Source organism: Otolemur garnettii, unplaced genomic scaffold (assembly GCF_000181295.1).
Source record: "Otolemur garnettii isolate 467f Iridium unplaced genomic scaffold, OtoGar3 scaffold00048, whole genome shotgun sequence".
In the NCBI taxonomy this organism is placed as follows: Eukaryota; Metazoa; Chordata; class Mammalia; order Primates; family Galagidae; genus Otolemur; species Otolemur garnettii.
This window is the reverse complement of record NW_003852443.1, coordinates 7,840,251-7,858,450: the sequence shown is the minus strand read 5'-3', so window position 1 is coordinate 7,858,450 and position 18,200 is coordinate 7,840,251. Positions and strand designations below refer to the sequence as shown.

The following is an 18,200-nucleotide window of genomic DNA, read 5'->3' as shown; positions in this document are numbered from 1 at the left end:
GAAGGTGAAAAAGAGTTTCTAAAAATCAACTTAAATCAACACAAGCAATTTCAAATTTTGCCTCTCTATAAAAGTAGGAATACCTAGGTGCTCCTTAACAAGAACAGGAAGCAGAAGCTCTCTCGGGTCACTCAGGCCAGCTTGATTCTCAGCAAACACCCGGAAAAAGTATTCCGAATTCTCCTTCAGACCAGAAACGACGTGATGGGTTGATTTCACCACTGCACATTTGACCCAGTTTTTCTGTCCTTTTTCTAGTGCTTCAACAATATAGTGTACAATTCTGCTGCCACTGTCATGCTCGGGCTTCAACCAGGTCAGAGAAACGCTGTCTTTTGATGTACTTGTTACTCCAAGTTTTTCAGGTGGACTTGGTTTTTCTAAGAAAACACATCATCAAAAGAAAGAGAAGAATTATTACAACATTCTTTCCCCATGTGCATTCATCATGCATTTTCAGGTGAAAACTGTTCAATGAAGGTCATGTTTTTACTTTGATTTGAGTCTTCCTTCCTTTTTTATATAACCAGTTTGGCTTCTGAGACAACCGAATCTCCCTCAAGCCATGTCCTTACATGTTATAGCATTCAAATTCAAATTAGGTATTAAATAACTAGATTACATAATGGAATTTACCCCAAATTCCATTAGAGAATTCATGAGAATATAAAGGTGGGACAAAATGAACCATCTTGTAAGAAACTTGTCATATAGTTTCTGCACACACATATTCTCTCTCCATAATATATATACAGGGTGGGCATAAAGTTCATGTGCAATTTAAAATAGTATGTGATTATTATGCACACACACATATCTGCAGTTAGATTCAATTATACTTAAATTCAACATATGTATATTATCCAAGTCTAGCTATGTAAATTTCTAGTTTTTTTAAATCAATGAAAACTCTGTATTATAGATTTCATTTTGGGTGGTAGTATAAATATTTTGGGGTATGAACCAACAACATTGGAGATTAAATGATGACTAATTAGAATATTTATACTATTCTAGCAAAATAAACCTTAGGTATGTAGAATTTCCTTGTTTTAAAAACGTACCTGTTATTTTCACTCCTTCCTTCATTTCAGCTGGTATGCCAACACCAAACTCGTTTTCTCCGGCCACTCTGAAGTAGTAAATAGCTCCTTCTTGTAAGTTGGTAACTTTGTAGGACAGGCGGTTACAGTTATTGGTCACGGAGACCCATGCTTTCTTGCTGGCCTCGCGTTTTTCTATGTGGTAATTCTTCACTGGTGCTCCACCATCATTTTCAGGGACGTCCCAAGACAATACTGCAGACTCTTTGGTTACATCGTGTACAGTAATATTGGCTGGAGGACCTGGGGAATCTAAAACTTTGACAACTAAGGTCAGAGTAGCAGCACTCAAAACGTTCTGAATTGTTAATGTGTATTTTCCAGAATCACTTCTGTTGGCATTTTCAATAGTGAGTGATGTACGAGAGTCCGTGGAATCAATATAAGCTCTAGTGCGGAGGTCAGTGTCTGGCTTACTCCACGAGACACTGGGTACTGGTCTTCCTCGGAAAGGCACAGTCATGGTAAATGAGGTGCCTGCCTTGACAATCAAGGTCTTCCTCATTTCACTGTCAATATCAAATACAGGCTCTTCTTCTCTTTCTTTTGCTACCTGAAGGTCAGAGCTTTCACTGGGATCACTAGCACCGACCTTATTGACAGATCTCACTCTAAAAACATATTCAGCTCCTGTTGTGAGTCCACTTACTGTATATTCTGTACCTCTTAAGTTCTGAATGGCAGTTTTCCAGTCAGTTTCATCAGAAGTTTTATATTCTACAGTGTATCCAGTTATTGGGGCCCCACCATCAAACAAGGGCTTAACCCAGCTAATAGTAATAGTTGTCTTGCTTGAGTCCACAATTTTGGGTTTGGATGGAGGAGATGGTAAGAACACTGGATCTTCTGCCCGAATTAAGGGAGAGGGTTCACTTGGAAGGCTTAGGCCAGCAGCATTTTCTGCATAAACCCGATACTCATATTCACACCCTTCCCTAAGTCCAGTTGATTTCACTCTCAGATCATAAACTGGTTTTTTGTTTACACGCACCCATAGTAGGCTGTTTTTCTCTCGCCTTTCAATGATATATCCAGAGATTTCACTGCCTCCATCACTCTCAGGTCTTGCCCAACATAGTGTCATGAACTCTTTGGTCACAGATGTAATCTCCAAAGATGTGGGTGGACTTGGAACTGTAAATGGATCTAGTGCCTTTACAGCCACACTCTCTAGGGACTCACCAACACCATATTTATTAACACCAGTGACTCTAAATATATATTCATTGCCTTTGAGTAACTTGGTTACTTTGCAGAATGTCGTCCGCAACTCTGCTTCACATATTGTCCATGCAAGGCGGCTTGTTTCACGCTTTTCTACAATGTAATAGTCGATATCTGCACCGCCATCTTCTTGGGGACGTCCCCAGGAAAGAGAGCATTTCTCAGAAGTGAGGCCACTTATTTCAAGTGGTCCTGCTGGTGGGCCAGGCTTATCAAGTATCTTGCAATTAACTGCCACAGATCGAGTTCCTGCAACATTCTTCAGTGTTAGTGTATATTGCCCAGTGTCTCGTCTTACACAATCTTTAACTGTTAATGAAGTATTAGAGTCTGTTGAGACAATTTCTGTTCTTGCTCTTTCTTCAATTTCTACACCATCCTTGGCCCAGGAGATTACTGGCAGAGGTCGCCCTGCAATGTCTGCATTTATCTTAAGGATCTCTCCAGCTTTGACAACAACTACATCTCGGAACTTGACATCCATCATAATTCTTGGAGCCTCAACATCATCTTTGACTGTAATAGGTCCAGTGGATTCAGATGGTTCGCTAATGGAGTCAGCAGCATTCCTTGCAAAAACCCGGAATTCATAACGCTGATCTTCAGTAAGTTCAGTTACTTCAAAGTATGTTTCTTGTACGTTAGTATAATTGCACTTCAGCCACCGGCCATCTGGGAGTTCTCTACGTTCAACAATGTATCCTGTGATCTTAGCTCCACCATCATAATGTGGTTTAGACCATTTAAGTGACACTGATTTTCTTGTGATATTTGTGACTTCAGGTTGTCCAGGAGGATCACAAGGATCTCTTGCAGGGACTGGTTCACAAGACTTACTGCATTTGCCAATTCCAGCAATATTCTCAGCATATACACGATACTCATACATCAGACCCTCATCAAGGCCAGAGACTTTCATTTGAGTATCAGCAATGAGGACTTTATTTGCTTTTGACCAAAGAATGCTGCTTCTTTCTTTATACTCAAGGTGATAGCCGATTACTTGACTTCCTCCATCATTAACTGGAACTTGCCAGCTTACAATCATGGTAGATTTGGTGGCATGCACAACTTTTGGAGTACCAGGAGGACCTGGGGGACTGAATGGGTACTCCACAACAATAGCTGAAGATTCACTGTAGGTACTCTTTCCATAACGGTTTTCTGCACAGACACGGAACTGATACTCACTTCCTGTTATCAGACGAACTATTTTAATAGATGTTCTTGCAACTGCTTGGGAGACTACATGCCAAGTTGTAGAAGTGGTTTCTTTCTTTTCAACAATGTAATTGCTAATTTGGCAGCCACCATCATATTCTGGAGGAGTCCAAGAAATAGTTACATTGTCGCAACTAACCTCATCGATATGTATGGGACCTGGAGGTCCTGGTCTGTCAAGGACAATTACGGTAATAGGAACTGTTACAGATCCAGCACTATTTGAAACACATAATTCATAAGTTCCAACATCTTCCCTTGAAGCTTCCTTAATAGATAGTGATGTTACAGTCTTTGAAGAAGAAACGTTGACTCTAGTTGTCTCTTTAAGTGTCTGACCATCTTTTTTCCAGGTCACAGTAGCTTGAGGTCTTCCTTTGAATGGTACATCAATCTTAAGTTGGTCTCTAGCCTTTACATTGTAAGTATGGAAAGGTAGCTCAACTGAAGGCTTTATTTCAATATCTCTTGCAATTACTGGCACTCCCAGTTGTCTTGGATCACTTCTTCCTTTTTCATTAACTGCAGCTACCCGGAAGGCATACTCTTCACCTGCAGTTAGGCCAGATACGGTTGCTTCTAAAGTCTTAACTTGTGTACAAGTGCTCCATTTTTCACTCCCTTTAGTCTGCATTTCAACTACATAACCAGTGATTTTGCTTCCACCATCACTTTCTGGTTTCTCCCACTTAAGTGTAGCTGTATTACGGGTCACATCAACAAGAGTTACTCTTCCAGGTGGGAGGGGTGGTTCAGCTGCTTTAACGGGTTCAGTTGTTTCAGCTGGTAAACCAATCCCATATTCATTGGAAGCTAAGACTCGGAAGTAGTAAGAACATCCTTCTTGTAGATTTTCGATTTTGAAAGTATTTTTAGTGCAATTGTTTGTAATAGTAGCATAGGCTTTTCTTGTCGTTTCTCGTTTTTCAACAATGTAGTTTGTAATCTTAGCTCCGCCATCAATAAGTGGTGGTTCCCAGGACAGTATCACTGAGTCCTTCTTTACTTCTTTTACAGTCAGATTCACAGGAGCACTTGGTGAGTCAAGAACTCTGACATTAACAAAAGCTGTTTTGGAGCCACTGTTATTTTCTAATGTCAGATTGTACCGACCACTGTCAAATCTGGTCACGTTGTCAATCACCAACATTGTAAAGGAGCTGGTCACCTCAATCTGGGCCCTGTCAGTGAGAATGCCATCAGCCTTTTCCCACTTCACTTCAGGTTCTGGTCGACCTTTGATAGTGACGAATAAGCGTAACGTAGCGCTTGCACGCAGAATGACAACCTTTCTGAGATCAGCATCAAGTTCTATTTCTGGTGGCTCTGCCCTCTCCTGAGCAGCAACTGAGCCAGGGATAGTTGCAGGTTCACCTACGCCTTCAGAATTGATGGCACAAATTCGGAAGTTATATTCAGTATTTTCTTTAAGTTTGGTCACTGTAAACTGTTTTCCTTGTAGTCCGGTTGGTGGAGTGCAAGTTGTCCATTCATCAGCAGAGGCTTCTTTGACCTCAACCACATAGCCTTTAACAGGTGCACCACCATCATAAATTGGCTTACTCCATGCCAGTGATACAGAAGATCTGGAAGTGTCTGTCACTTTTGGATTGCTTGGTGGACCTGGTGGATATAAGGCATCACATGCACGGTAGAAAACAGATGGCTCACTGGGTTCACCCACACCAGCTGCGTTTTCAGCAGAAACTCTGAATTCATAGGAATGGCCTTCAGTAAGACCAGTTACCCGGAACCGGAGATCTGTTAGTGTCTTCTTATTGCACTTGGTCCATCTAATGCCTTCTTTATCTCGTTTCTCGAGAATGTAGCCCTCAATTTCAGCACCTCCATCATCTACTGGCCGAGCCCATGTTACTACCATAGAGTCTTTGGTGATTGTTGAGACTTCAGGTGTTGAAGGTGGGCCTGGTGGCTTATAAGGATTACGGGCTATAACAGGCTCAGATTCCAGTGGCTCTCCAATTCCATATTTATTCACAGCCATGACACGGAAAATGTACTCATTACCAGGAAGAAGTTTAGTTACTTTATAGTTAAGGGCTGGTACCTCAGTTGAAACCTGGGTCCAGGAAAGTCGGCTTGTCTCTCTCTTTTCAATGATGTAATGAGAAATACTGGCACCACCATCTTGCAAAGGTGGGTTCCATGCCAGGTAACATTTTTCTTCGGTAACTCCGGTAACTTTCAGCGGCCCTTCAGGAGGCCCTGGCCTGTCAAGGACCTTTACAGTGATTGGTATAGACTTTGTACCACCAACATTGCTGAGTTTCAGAACATATTGTCCTCCATCAGCCCGTATACAGTCTTTGACAACAAGAGATGTTTTCTGAAGAGTAGATTTAATTTCCATTCTAGCAGCTGTTTCTTCAAGCTCTTTTCCATCTTTTGACCAAACAATATCAGGTATGGGTTTGCCGCGGATATCAGCTTCAAGAACAAAAGTCTCTCCTGCATGAACAACGATGACATCTTTATATTTTGGATCCAAAGAGGCATCTGGTGCATCAATTTCATCTCTTGCAGTAATGGCACCACTGCTCTCAGATGGTTCGCTAAAGTTGCCAGCTGCATTTCTTGCAATTACTCTAAATTCATATCTTTGGTTTTCTACAAGTCCGCTCACTGTAAATTCAGTATCTAATACATTGGTAAAGCTGGCTTTCATCCAGCGGCCATCAGGTAGATCTTTCTTTTCTACAATATAACCTGTTATTTTGCTGCCACCATCATAGGCAGGTTTCTTCCACTTCAGGGTGACACTGTTTCTTGTAATGACAATGGCTTCAGGGCGACCAGGTGGGTCACATGGATCACGAGCAACAAAGCATTCTGAGACTTTGCTAGGCTTGCCGATGCCAACAACATTTTCAGCAGAGACTTTAAACTCATACTCAAGGCCTTCATCAAGCCCAGTTGTTTTGAATTTGGTATCTTGAATGGGAGTCTTATTTACCTTGACCCATAAAATGCTGTTCTTTTCTTTCTGTTCAAGGTGGTAGCCAATAACTTTGCTGCCTCCATCATTAACTGGCTCATGCCATTGCACGAGCATTTGATCTTTTGAGATTGATGTCACAAAAGGAGTTCCAGGTGGTCCGGGTTCTTTGAATGGATATTGTACAACAACTGGTTTAGAATCCAGGGAGGTACTTTTGCCATATCTGTTTTCAGCAAAAATCCTAAACTGGTACTCAGTGCCTGTTTTCAGTTTTGTTATTTTAATTGTTGTTCTTGCAACTGTGGCAGATACCATGTGCCAAGTGGTGGTGGTTGTATCTCGTTTCTCTACAATGTAGTTGCTTATTTGGCAACCACCAGTATAGGCTGGAGGTTCCCAAGATATGACCACAAAGTCTGCACTAACTTCATCAAACCGAACTGGTCCAACCGGAGGCCCAGGCTTTTCTAAAACGATAATGCTGAGGTTTTCTGTGGCTGTGCCTGCACTATTTGTGGCTGTTATGGTGTACTTCCCGAAGTCATCTTTGTTACATTCCTTTATGTGCAAAATAGTTGAGGTAGCTGTTTCTTCAACATTTGCTCTTGTTGTTTGTTTAAGAGGCTCACCATCTTTGACCCAGTCAATTTTAGGTCTTGGTCGGCCTATAACTGGAATTTCTATTTTAAGATCTTCTCCTGCTTGGACACTGTATGTGTTAAATGGTAACTTTAAACTAGGCTGTATAGTCAAGTCCTTGGCTATGACAGGAACACCAAGTGCCCTTGGATCACTTTTTCCTTTCTCGTTGTAAGCTTTGACACGGAATTGATATTCTTGTCCAGAACTCAAACTGGTGACAACTGCATTACAGACTTTCGACTCAGCCACAGTACTCCATTTTTCAGTTCCTTTGGGCTGCATTTCAACAACATACCCCAGGATTCTGCTACCACCATCATGTTCAGGTTTCTCCCACATAAGTGATGCACTGGTCTGGGACACATCAGTGAGTGTAACTTTTCCTGGTGGTGAAGGAGGTTCAGCAGCTTTCACAGCATCCACAGTCTCCACTGGAACACCAACTCCAAATTCATTTTCAGCCATTACTCTAAAGTAGTAAGTGGCTCCTTCTGTAAGATTCTCAACTTTAAAACTTGTTTTGCTGCACTTACTGCTCACATTAGCATATGCTTTTCTTGTTGACTCACGTTTGTCAATGACATAGTTCTTGACTTTTGCGCCCCCATCGATAATGGGTGGTTCCCATACCAGAAGGACAGAATCCTTTCTCACTTCTTTGACTGTCAAATTCTGTGGTGGTCCTGGGGTGTCAAGAACTTTCACAGTTACAAAAGCAGACTTAGATCCACTGCTGTTTTCCAGCTTGAGAATGTATTTTCCAGCATCATTTCTGTCACAGTTATCTATTGATAGTTGGGTATAATTTACTCCCTTTTCAATTTGCACCTTATCTGTGAATTCACCTTCCTCTCGAGACCAAGTGATCTCAGGTGTTGGACGACCTTTGAATGGAATATGAATTCTGGCAGATCCACCAGCTCTTACAACAATTCCTTTCCTTAATTCAGAGTCAAGGTCAAGTTCAGGAGCTTCAAGTTTATCTTCTGGTTTCACAGTACCAGGAACTGATGCAGCCTCTCCTAAACCAACTTTGTTGAGGGCACACACTCGTATTTTATATTCTTGGTGTTCAATGAGTTTTGAAATTTCAAATCGAGTGACTCTCAGACCAGTCTGTGGAGTAACTATCTGCCATTCTTCTTCATCTGCTTTACAGATCTCTACTACATATCCTAGGATCTCGCTGCCACCATCATAGATGGGTTTACCCCAGGCAAGTGTAATTGAGTTTTTAGTGGTATCTACAGTGTGCACATTGGTGGGTGGGCCAGGCTTAAACACAGGATCACAAGCTTTATAATAAACTGTAGCTGGACTTGGTTCTCCAATTCCAGCAGCATTTTCTGCAGAAACTCTGAACTCATACTCATGATCTTCTGTCAATCCTGTTACTCGTAGTCGCAAATCTGTAATGCGGCGTTTATTACATTTTATCCATCGAATGCCACTTCTGTCTCTTTTCTCTACAATGTAGCCAATAATCTCACTTCCTCCATCACTATCTGGGCGGTTCCAGCAGACAGTCATGGAGTCTTTGGCAATGTTTGTAACTTCCAGGCTTTTTGGTGGTCCAGGAAGCACAAATGGATTTTTCATCAGGACTGGTGCAGATTCCAAAGGCTCTCCAACACCATACTTGTTGACAGCCATTATACGGAAAATATATTCATTCCCTTCTAAGAGTTTGGTAACTTTCAGAGAATTGGTCACAACTTCTGAAGAAACAACAGTCCAAGCAAGCCGACTGGTTTCTCGCTTTTCAACAACATAGTGAGAAATGTCACTGCCACCATCTTGAAGTGGTGGGGACCATGTTAAATTGCATTTTTCAGAAGTGACTCCAGTAACCTGGACTGGCCCTTCTGGAGGTCCTGGTCTGTCTAATACTTTCACATTTACTGGGAATGACTTAGAACCTGCAACATTGGATGCTCTTAAAATATACTGTCCGCCATCAATTCTAATGGCATCCTTTACTATAAGTAAAGCCTTGAAATCTGTATTCTTTATTTCACATCTAGCAGATTCTTCAACTTCTTTATCTCCTCTTAACCACTCGATGGTAGGCAAGGGCTTCCCATAGACATCAGCCTCAAGCCTGAATGTTTCTCCAGCATTTACCACAATTGTATCTCTGTATTTTGGATCCATTGAAATTCTCGGGAGTTCGACCTCATCCTTGGCAGTTATTGGTCCGGTACTGTCAGAGGGTTTACTTATTGTACCAGCTGCGTTCTTTGCAATGACTCTGAATTCATATCTTTGATCTTCAGTAAGACCTGACACAGTGAATTGAGTTTCAATGACATTTGTGAAGCTAGCTTTCATCCATCGACCATCAGGCAAATCACGTTTCTCCACAATGTAGCCTGTGATCATACTTCCACCATCATACACAGGTTTGGTCCACTGTAGAGTGATTTCATTTCTTTTAATTATTATTGCTTCTGGGGTTCCTGGTGGGTCACAGGGATCTCTGGCTACATAGCATTCAGAATTCTTGCTTGCTTTGCCTACACCAACAATATTTTCAGCATAAACTCTGAATTCATATTCAATGCCTTCTTCGAGATTCTGTGCTTTAAACTGGGTATCATGAATAATAGTTTTGTTGACTTTTGTCCACATAATACTATTTCTTTCCTTTTTCTCAAGGTGGTAACCTATGACTGGGCTTCCACCATTATTGATTGGTTCATGCCACTGCATAACCATGGAGTCTTTGGAAATGGCTGTGGCAAATGGTGTGCCTGGAGGGCCTGGCTCTTTGTAGGGATATTGAGCTACAATTGGATCAGACTCTAAGGCAAAGCTTTGTCCATATCTGTTTTCAGCAAAAATTCTGAACTGGTATTCTGTGCCAGTTTTCAGTTTGGTTACTTTGAGTGTAGTTCTAGCAACAGTAGCAGAAACAACATCCCACACTGTGGTGGTTGTATCTCTCTTCTGAACAATGTAGTTGGTGATTTGGCAGCCTCCTGTATATAATGGAGGATTCCAAGATATTGTAATACTTTCAGCACTGACTTCATCAAATTTAACAGGTCCTTTCGGAGGATCAGGCTTATCTAGAGTTATAATTTCGATGGATGCTGCTTTCTGACCAACAACATTGGCAACTGTGATTCCATATTGTCCACCATCATCCTTATGAGTTTCTTTAATACTGAGTGTGGTGAGATCAAGTGAATCAGTAACATTGACTCTTGTTGTCTGCTTCAGTGGAAGACTATCTTTAGTCCAGGTAATGGTTGGCTTAGGACGTCCAGAAATTGGTACTTCAATTTTCAAATCTTGGCCAACCTGTACACTGTAACTGCTGAATGCAGGTCTCACATCTGGTTCAATGACCAGATCTTTGGCAACTATTGGAACAGCGAGGGACCTTGGGTCACTTCTCCCCTTTTCATTTACAGCAACAACTCTGAAAAGATATTCTTCTCCCTGAGTTAGATTGGTAATTACTGCATCAAGAGACTTTACTCGAGCACACTCTGACCATTTCTCACTGCGTTTAGCTTGCATTTCCACAATATATTGAATGATTTTACTGCCACCATCGTGTTCAGGCTTTGTCCAACTCAGAGAGACACTGTTTCTGGTGACATCATCCACAGTTATTTTTCCTGGAGGTTGTGGGACTTCTGCAACCTTAATTGGATCAGCAGTGTGGGCAGGAAGGCCAATACCATACTCATTCTCTGCTGTGACTCTAAAGTAGTAACTGCAGCCTTCTTGGAGTTGTTCAATTTTCCAAGAATTCTTATGACAATTAGTTACAACAGCAGCATATGATTTTCTTGTGGCTTCACGTTTCTCAACAATGTAATTTTTTATTTTGGACCCCCCATCCAACAAAGGAGGTTCCCATGTAATTGATACTGAGTCTTTGGTGATATCTGTGACTTTTAAGTTAACAGGTGGACTTGGTGTGTCCAGGACTCTCACAGTAACAAAGGCAGACTTTGTTCCACTGCTGTTTTCTAAAGTGAGAGTGTATTTTCCACTGTCGTATCGGTTAACGTTGTCAAGAACAAGAGAGGTGAAACTGCTAGTGATGTCAATTATAGCTGCATCTCGTATTTCACCATCCACCTTCCCCCATTTAACTTCTGGTGTAGGACGACCTCTTATGGGAACAAATAACCTTAAGGAGCCCCCTGCTCTTATATTTATAATTTTCCTTAATTCTAGGTCAAGATCAATGTCAGGTGCTTCTAGTTTTTCTTCAACTATAACAGGTCCAGGGACATCTGCATGTTCTCCAACTCCAGCTTTATTAATAGCACAGATACGGAAGTTGTATTCATGCTTTTCCAAGAGCTTCTCAACTTCTATATTTGTTTTATTGATTCCAGTTGGTGGAGTGCACATTGTCCAATCACCAACACTCACATCACATTTTTCAACAATATATCCTTGGATTTCACAGCCACCATCATATATTGGTTTGCTCCAAGACAGGAAAACTGAAGACCTGGTAACATCTATGACTTTTGGGTTGTTTGGAGGTCCTGGCTTATAAATGGGATCACAAGCCTTTTGGTAAGCAGAAGGAAGGCTTGGTTCACTAAGTCCGGCAGCATTCTCAGCTGAGACTCTGAACTCATAATTGTGATTTTCTATGAGTCCAGTTACTCTCAAACGCAACTCCCCAACCAGACGCTTATGGCATCTTGTCCATCTAATGCCCTCTTTATCTCGTTTTTCAAGAACATAACCAAGAATTTCACTGCCACCATCAGATGCTGGCCTTTCCCATACAACAATCATTGAGTCTTTGGTCACTGTTGTAACTTCTGGAGCTTTTGGTGCATCTGGCACTACAAATGGATTCTTGGCAATGACTGGCTCAGATTCAAGAGGTTCACCAACACCATATTTGTTTACAGCCATTATACGGAAAATATATTCATTGCCTTCAAGAAGCTTAGTAACTTTGCAGCTGAGAGTTTGCACATTGGCATCAACCACAGTCCAAACTAAGCGGCTGGTTTCTCTCCTTTCCACAATATAATTTATGATATCACTCCCACCATCCTGAAGTGGGGGTTTCCAAGCAAGTGAGCATTTTTCTGCTGTAACTCCTGAGATGACAACAGGTCCTTCAGGTGGACCTGGCCTATCAAGAACTTTGACATTCACAGTCACTGATCGTTCTCCTGCAACATTTTTGGCCTTTAGTATATAATTTCCACTGTCAACACGAACTGCATCCTTTATGCTGAGACTGGTGGCAAAGTCAGTGCTCTTTATTTCTAATCGAGCTGTGCTTGAAAGCTCCTGATCGCCTTTAATCCACTGAATGGTTGGTATTGGTTTGCCGTAAACGTCTGCATCGACCCTGAATGACTCACCAGCATGCACCGTGACTGTGTCTTTGAATTTTGGATCCACACTGATTCGTGGTGGCTCAATTTCATCCCTTGCAGTGATCGCTCCTGTGCTCTCTGAAGGCTCACTGAACACTCCTGCAGCATTTCGAGCAATAACCCGGAACTCATATCTGTGGTCTTCAACAAGGCCAGTTACTTCAAACTGGGTGTCAATGATATTTGTAAAACTGGCTTTCATCCAGCGGCCCTCGGGTAATTCTTTCTTCTCAACGACATAACCAGTGATCTTGCTTCCACCATCATAGGCAGGTTTCTTCCACTGAAGTGTCACAGAATTCCTTGTGACAATGATTGCTTCTGGTCGTCCTGGTGGATCACAGGGGTCACGAGCTACATAGCACTCTGACACTTTACTTGGCTTGCCAATGCCCACAATGTTCTCTGCAGAGACTCTAAATTCATATTCAATGCCTTCTTCAAGGCCAGTTGCTTTAAACTTGGTTTGAGGAATGGGTGTTTTATTCAGCTTAACCCAGAGGATGCTATTTCTTTCCTTGCGTTCTAGATGATAGCCAATGACTCTGCTTCCTCCATCGCTGACTGGCTCGTTCCACTGTACTTCCATGCTGTCCTTGGAGGAGAGAGTGACAATAGGAGTGCCGGGAGGACCAGGAACTTTGAATGGATACTGGGCCACAATAGGCTCTGAATTGAGGTAGGTACTCTTTCCATATCGGTTTTCAGCTGCAATTCTAAACTGATATTCACATCCAGTCTTTAATCTGCAAGCCTTTATTGTTGTCCTTGCAACCGTGGCTGACACAATTTGCCAGGTGGTTGTGGAAGTGTCCCGTTTCTCAACAATGTAGTTATTGATAGAACTTCCCCCATCATACTTAGGTGGGCCCCAGGAAAGAGTAATACTGTCAGCAGTTACTTCATCCATTTTAACTGGTCCACTTGGAGGCCCTGGTTTGTCAAGGACAATAACATTAAGGGTTTCAGTAGCTTCACCAGCACAGTTAGTTAGTTTCACTACATAATGGCCAACATCTTCTCGGCAAGCTTCCTTTATTGTCAGCAGTGAGTTATTTTCTGTGCTCTCTGCATTGACTCGGGTTGTCTGCTTCAGTGGCACATCGTCTTTATGCCAGGTTACAGCTGGTGTAGGGCGGCCAATGAATGGAACATCAACTTTCAGGTCTTCACCTGCCAAGACGGTGAAAGTATTGAATGGGAGTTTGAAGGCTGGTGGAATGACAAGATCTTTGGCAATCACTGGCACGCTCAGTTGTCTAGGATCACTGATGCCTTTTTCATTCTGAGCTGAAACACGGAAGGAGTATTCCTCACCCTGAATTAACCCAGTTATAGTGGCTTCGGTGACCTTGACTGTGGCACATGTGGCCCATTTATCACTGCCTTTGCTCTGCATCTCCACAATGTAGCCTAGAATTCGGCTGCCTCCATCATGCTCTGGTTTCTCCCATGAGAGTGACACACTGTTTCTTGTGACATCCACCAAGGTTATTTTTCCTGGAGGAAGAGGTCGTTCTGATGCTTTCACAGATTCTGCAGTTTCAGCGGGCAGCCCAATGCCATATTCATTTTCAGCGAGAACCCTGAAATAGTAGCTACAGCCTTCTTGAAGCTGCTCTACTTTCCAGGAAGTCTTGTGGCAGTTCGTGGCAACTGTTGAATATGCTTTTCTTGTTGATTCCCGCTTTTCAACAATATAGTTCTTTATTTTTGAACCTCCGTCCAGGAGAGGAGGCTCCCATGTCAGGGTGACAGATGTCTTGGTGACCTCCTTTACCTTCAGGTTCTGTGGAGGGCCTGGGGTATCTAGTACTCTAACATTGACAAATGCGGACTTGCTGCCTGAGCTGTTTTCTACAGTTAGTATGTATTTGCCACTGTCGAATCGGTTTACATTTCCAACAATAAGCAGGGTATAAGAGCTTGTGGATTCAATGCTGGCTTTCTCTAAAGATTCTCCATGTTCTCGGGTCCACTTCACCTCAGGTGCAGGCCTTCCTTTGATTGGAACAAAAAGTCTCAGGGTACAACAGGCTCTTATAGTAACAACTTTGCGCAGGTCAGCATCCAGTTCAATCTCTGGAGGCAGCAATCTGTCTTCAGCCTTTGGAGTTCCAGGAACAAGGGCAGGTTCCCCAAGTCCTTCAGAATTCATGGCATAGATGCGAATTTTATATTCTTGATTCTCCATGAGGTTGGTGATGGTATAAGAAGTTGCCTTGAGCCCAGCTGGTGGAGTGACGACCTGCCACTCATCTTCCTCTGGCAGGGCAATCTCAACCATATACCCAGTGATTTCTGAACCACCATCATAGATAGGTTTATTCCAAGCGATTGAAATGGATGATCTGCTTGTATCTAGAACTCGTGGGTTACCTGGTGGGCCAGGTTTAAATACAGCATCACAAGCCTTATAAAATGGACTTGTAGCACTTGGTGCACTAATTCCAGCAGCATTTTCAGCCATAATCCTGAACTCATATTCATGTCCTTCTGTCAGTCCAGAAACTTTATATCTTAAATCAGTAAGAGTCTTTTTGTTGCATTTCACCCAGCGTTGCCCGGCTTTATCACGCCGTTCCACAATATAATTGATGATTTCACTTCCTCCATCAGAGTCAGGATGTCCCCAGCAGACAACCATCGAATCTTTAGTAATTGTTGTAACTTCAGGATTTTTGGGTGGATCAGGGGGTCCATAAGGATTCACTGCAAGCACAGGCTCTGATTCTAGTGGCTCTCCAACTCCATATTTATTTACAGCCATGACACGGAATATGTATTCATTGCCTTTCAGAAGTTTAGTGACCTTTAGTTTTGTTACTTGGACTTCTGAGGCTACATTTGTCCAGGCCAACCTGCTGGTTTCACGTTTCTGTATTATGTAGTGATCGATTTTGGCACCTCCATCATCTAGTGGAGGCAACCATGATAACACACACTTTTCTGATGTCACTTCAGATACATCTAAAGGTCCTTCAGGTGGGCCTGGTCTATCAAGGACTTTGACATTGAAAATATGTTTGGCAAAGCCACCAGGATTAGTCGCTGTGAGTGTATAGGCACCACTGTCCGTTCTCGATGAATCCTTGTTTACCAGATTAGTAGAGAAATCTGCAATTTTTATTTCTAATTTTGCTGTGTTTTCTAGCTCCTTTCCATCTTTGGTCCACTCCATTGTTGGGGGTGGGCGACCCGAAACATCAGCTTCCAGCTTGAACGCTTCACCAGCTTTTAATATAACTGTGTCCTTAAATCTGACATCTACCATGATCCTTGGTGCTTCAATGTCGTCCCTGCACGTGATAGCATCGGATGGCTCAGATGGTGGACTGATGGCACCAGCAGCATTTTTGGCAATCACACGGAATTCATATGCAGCGTCTTCTGTTAGGCCACTGACTGTAAATTCATTCTCCAAAATGTTGCTGAAGTTAGCCTTTAGCCACCGGCCATTAGGAAGGTCTCTCTTTTCAACTATATAACTAGTAATTTTAAAGCCTCCAGTATATTCAGGCTTGGCCCATTTAAGTGTCACAGTATGTCTAGTAATATTTAAAGGTACAGGTTTCCCAGGTGGGTCGATGGGATCCAAAGCTAACATAGGTTCAGACGGCTTGCTTGGCTTGCTTTTGCCTGCCATGTTTTCTGCAATCACTCGGAATTCATAAGCAATACCATCTGTAAGTCCAGTTGATTTGAAAATGTTGCCTGGTACTAATGCTTTGCTCACAGTCTGCCAGAGAATACCATTTCGTTCTTTTCTTTCAATGTGATATCCTAAAATGGGGCTTCCCCCATCAGAAAGAGGCTCGTGCCAGCTAATTGTCATTGAATCTTTGGTAACTGCTGTTACCTGGGGGGTACCAGGAGGCCCAGGAACCTTAAATGGATAGTTGGCAACGACAGATGCTGATGTGATGCCTGGTCCAACTCCATATCTGTTTTGAGCTTTTACACGGAATTGATACTCTACACCAGTAGTAAGGCGGGTGGCTTTATAGGTTGTGCGTATAACAGTGGTTGCTAATTCGACCCAGGTGGTGCTGTCAGTCTGCCGCATTTCTACCACGTAGTTGCTTATTGGAACACCTCCATCATTTTCAGGGGGGTCCCAAGAAAAGGTTACAAAATCAGATGAAACTTCATCAAATTTGATTGGTCCAGTAGGTGGCCCTGGGATATCATGAACTTGAATGGTGATGACATCACCGACCTCTCCTACAATGTTCCTTGCTGTTAATGGATAGGGCCCGCTATCACTTCGGACACACTCGTTGATATTTAAGATGGTTGAAGTTGCTGTGTTTTCAAAATTAACTCTCTGTGTCTGTTTAAGAATTTGGTCTCCTTTCTTCCATGTCACTGTGGGCTGTGGTCGGCCAAGCACTGGAATTTCTACTTTGATGTTGTCCCCAGCTCTGGCAATGACCAATTTCTGATAGATGCCACGAAGATCCAACTCTGGAAGCATTGTCTGCTCCTTGACAATGACGGGTCTGCTCTCTCGAGGGGCACTTCTCCCGGCACTGTTCACTGCCATCACTTGGAAGGTGTATTCCTCCCCCTCGGTTAGATTCCTCACAACACATTCTAAGCCTTTCACAGTTGTGATGTGGGTCCACTGGTCAGCACCTTTTCTTTGGGCTTCAATCACATAGCCAGTGATCTTGCTGCCACCATCGTGCTTGGGTTTAGGCCATGCCAGGCTGACAGTGCTCCTAGTTATGTCCATGATGTTAAGGCTGTCTGGTGGTGACGGTGCTTCAGAGGCTCTCACAGGTTCTGTAGTTTCTGTTGGCTCACCAATTCCATATTCATTCTCTGCCATCACTCTGAAGAAGTATTCACATCCTTCAGTCAAGCCAGTAACTTTATACGTACATTTATGGCACTTTGTAGTGGCTGTGGCATAAGATTTCCGCGTTGCTTCACGTTTCTCTATAATATAGTTTGTTATACGTGAGCCTCCATCTATCAGAGGGAGGTCCCAATGCAGGGTGACACTGTCCTTTGTGATGTCTGTAGGTCGTAGGTTGAGGACAGGGCCTGGCGTGTCCAAGACTCTGACATTAACAAAGCCACTTTTCTTTCCAGCAGGGTTTTCAATGGTCATCACAAATTTACCGGTGTCATATCTGTTACATTCTGGGATAATCAGGAGAGTAAATGACTCTGTGTTTTCAATGTTGGCTCGGGTTTTCAGGTTGACATCATCTTTGGTCCACGTCACTTCAGGTGCAGGACGACCTTTAATTGGCACAAATATTCTAATACTGAGTCCTGCTCTAACAACAAGTGTTCTTCGAAGCTCAGCATCTAGTTCAAAATCAGGAGCCACTTCCCGTTCTACAATTTCAACATCTGGAATCAGTGCTGGCTCCCCGACACCTGCATCATTAATGGCACTGATTCTAAAGTTGTATTTTTCTTTAGTATGAAGATCAGGGACAACAAACTCAGTGATTCTGAGAGCAGTTCCTGTTGTGTCTTTTATCCAGGCCTCTTCTCCTACTTTTTGATGCTCTACAATATAGCCCGTGATTTCAAGTCCACCATCATAATGAGGCTTGCCCCATGCTAGGGAAGCAGATTTCTTGGTGGTATCAGTGACACGTGCATTTGCAGGTGGCCCTGGAGGATCTGGAAAAGAAACAAAGTGTATATTCAGAG

General features: G+C 42.7%; 1 protein-coding gene across 3 annotated transcripts in view; it reads right to left on the bottom strand.

The window, feature by feature from the left end:
* Window positions 1-18,200, bottom strand: part of TTN (titin) — a 276,966-nt gene that overhangs the window by 33,032 nt on the left and 225,734 nt on the right. For all 3 annotated transcript variants that reach the window (XM_023514176.1, XM_023514175.1, XM_023514177.1), the window contains 2 exons: window positions 1,065-18,170; window positions 84-380 (listed from right to left, as the gene is read on the bottom strand). In XM_023514176.1, coding sequence (XP_023369944.1) covers window positions 84-380; window positions 1,065-18,170 — 17,403 coding nt within the window. The remainder of the gene's footprint in view (window positions 1-83; window positions 381-1,064; window positions 18,171-18,200) is intronic.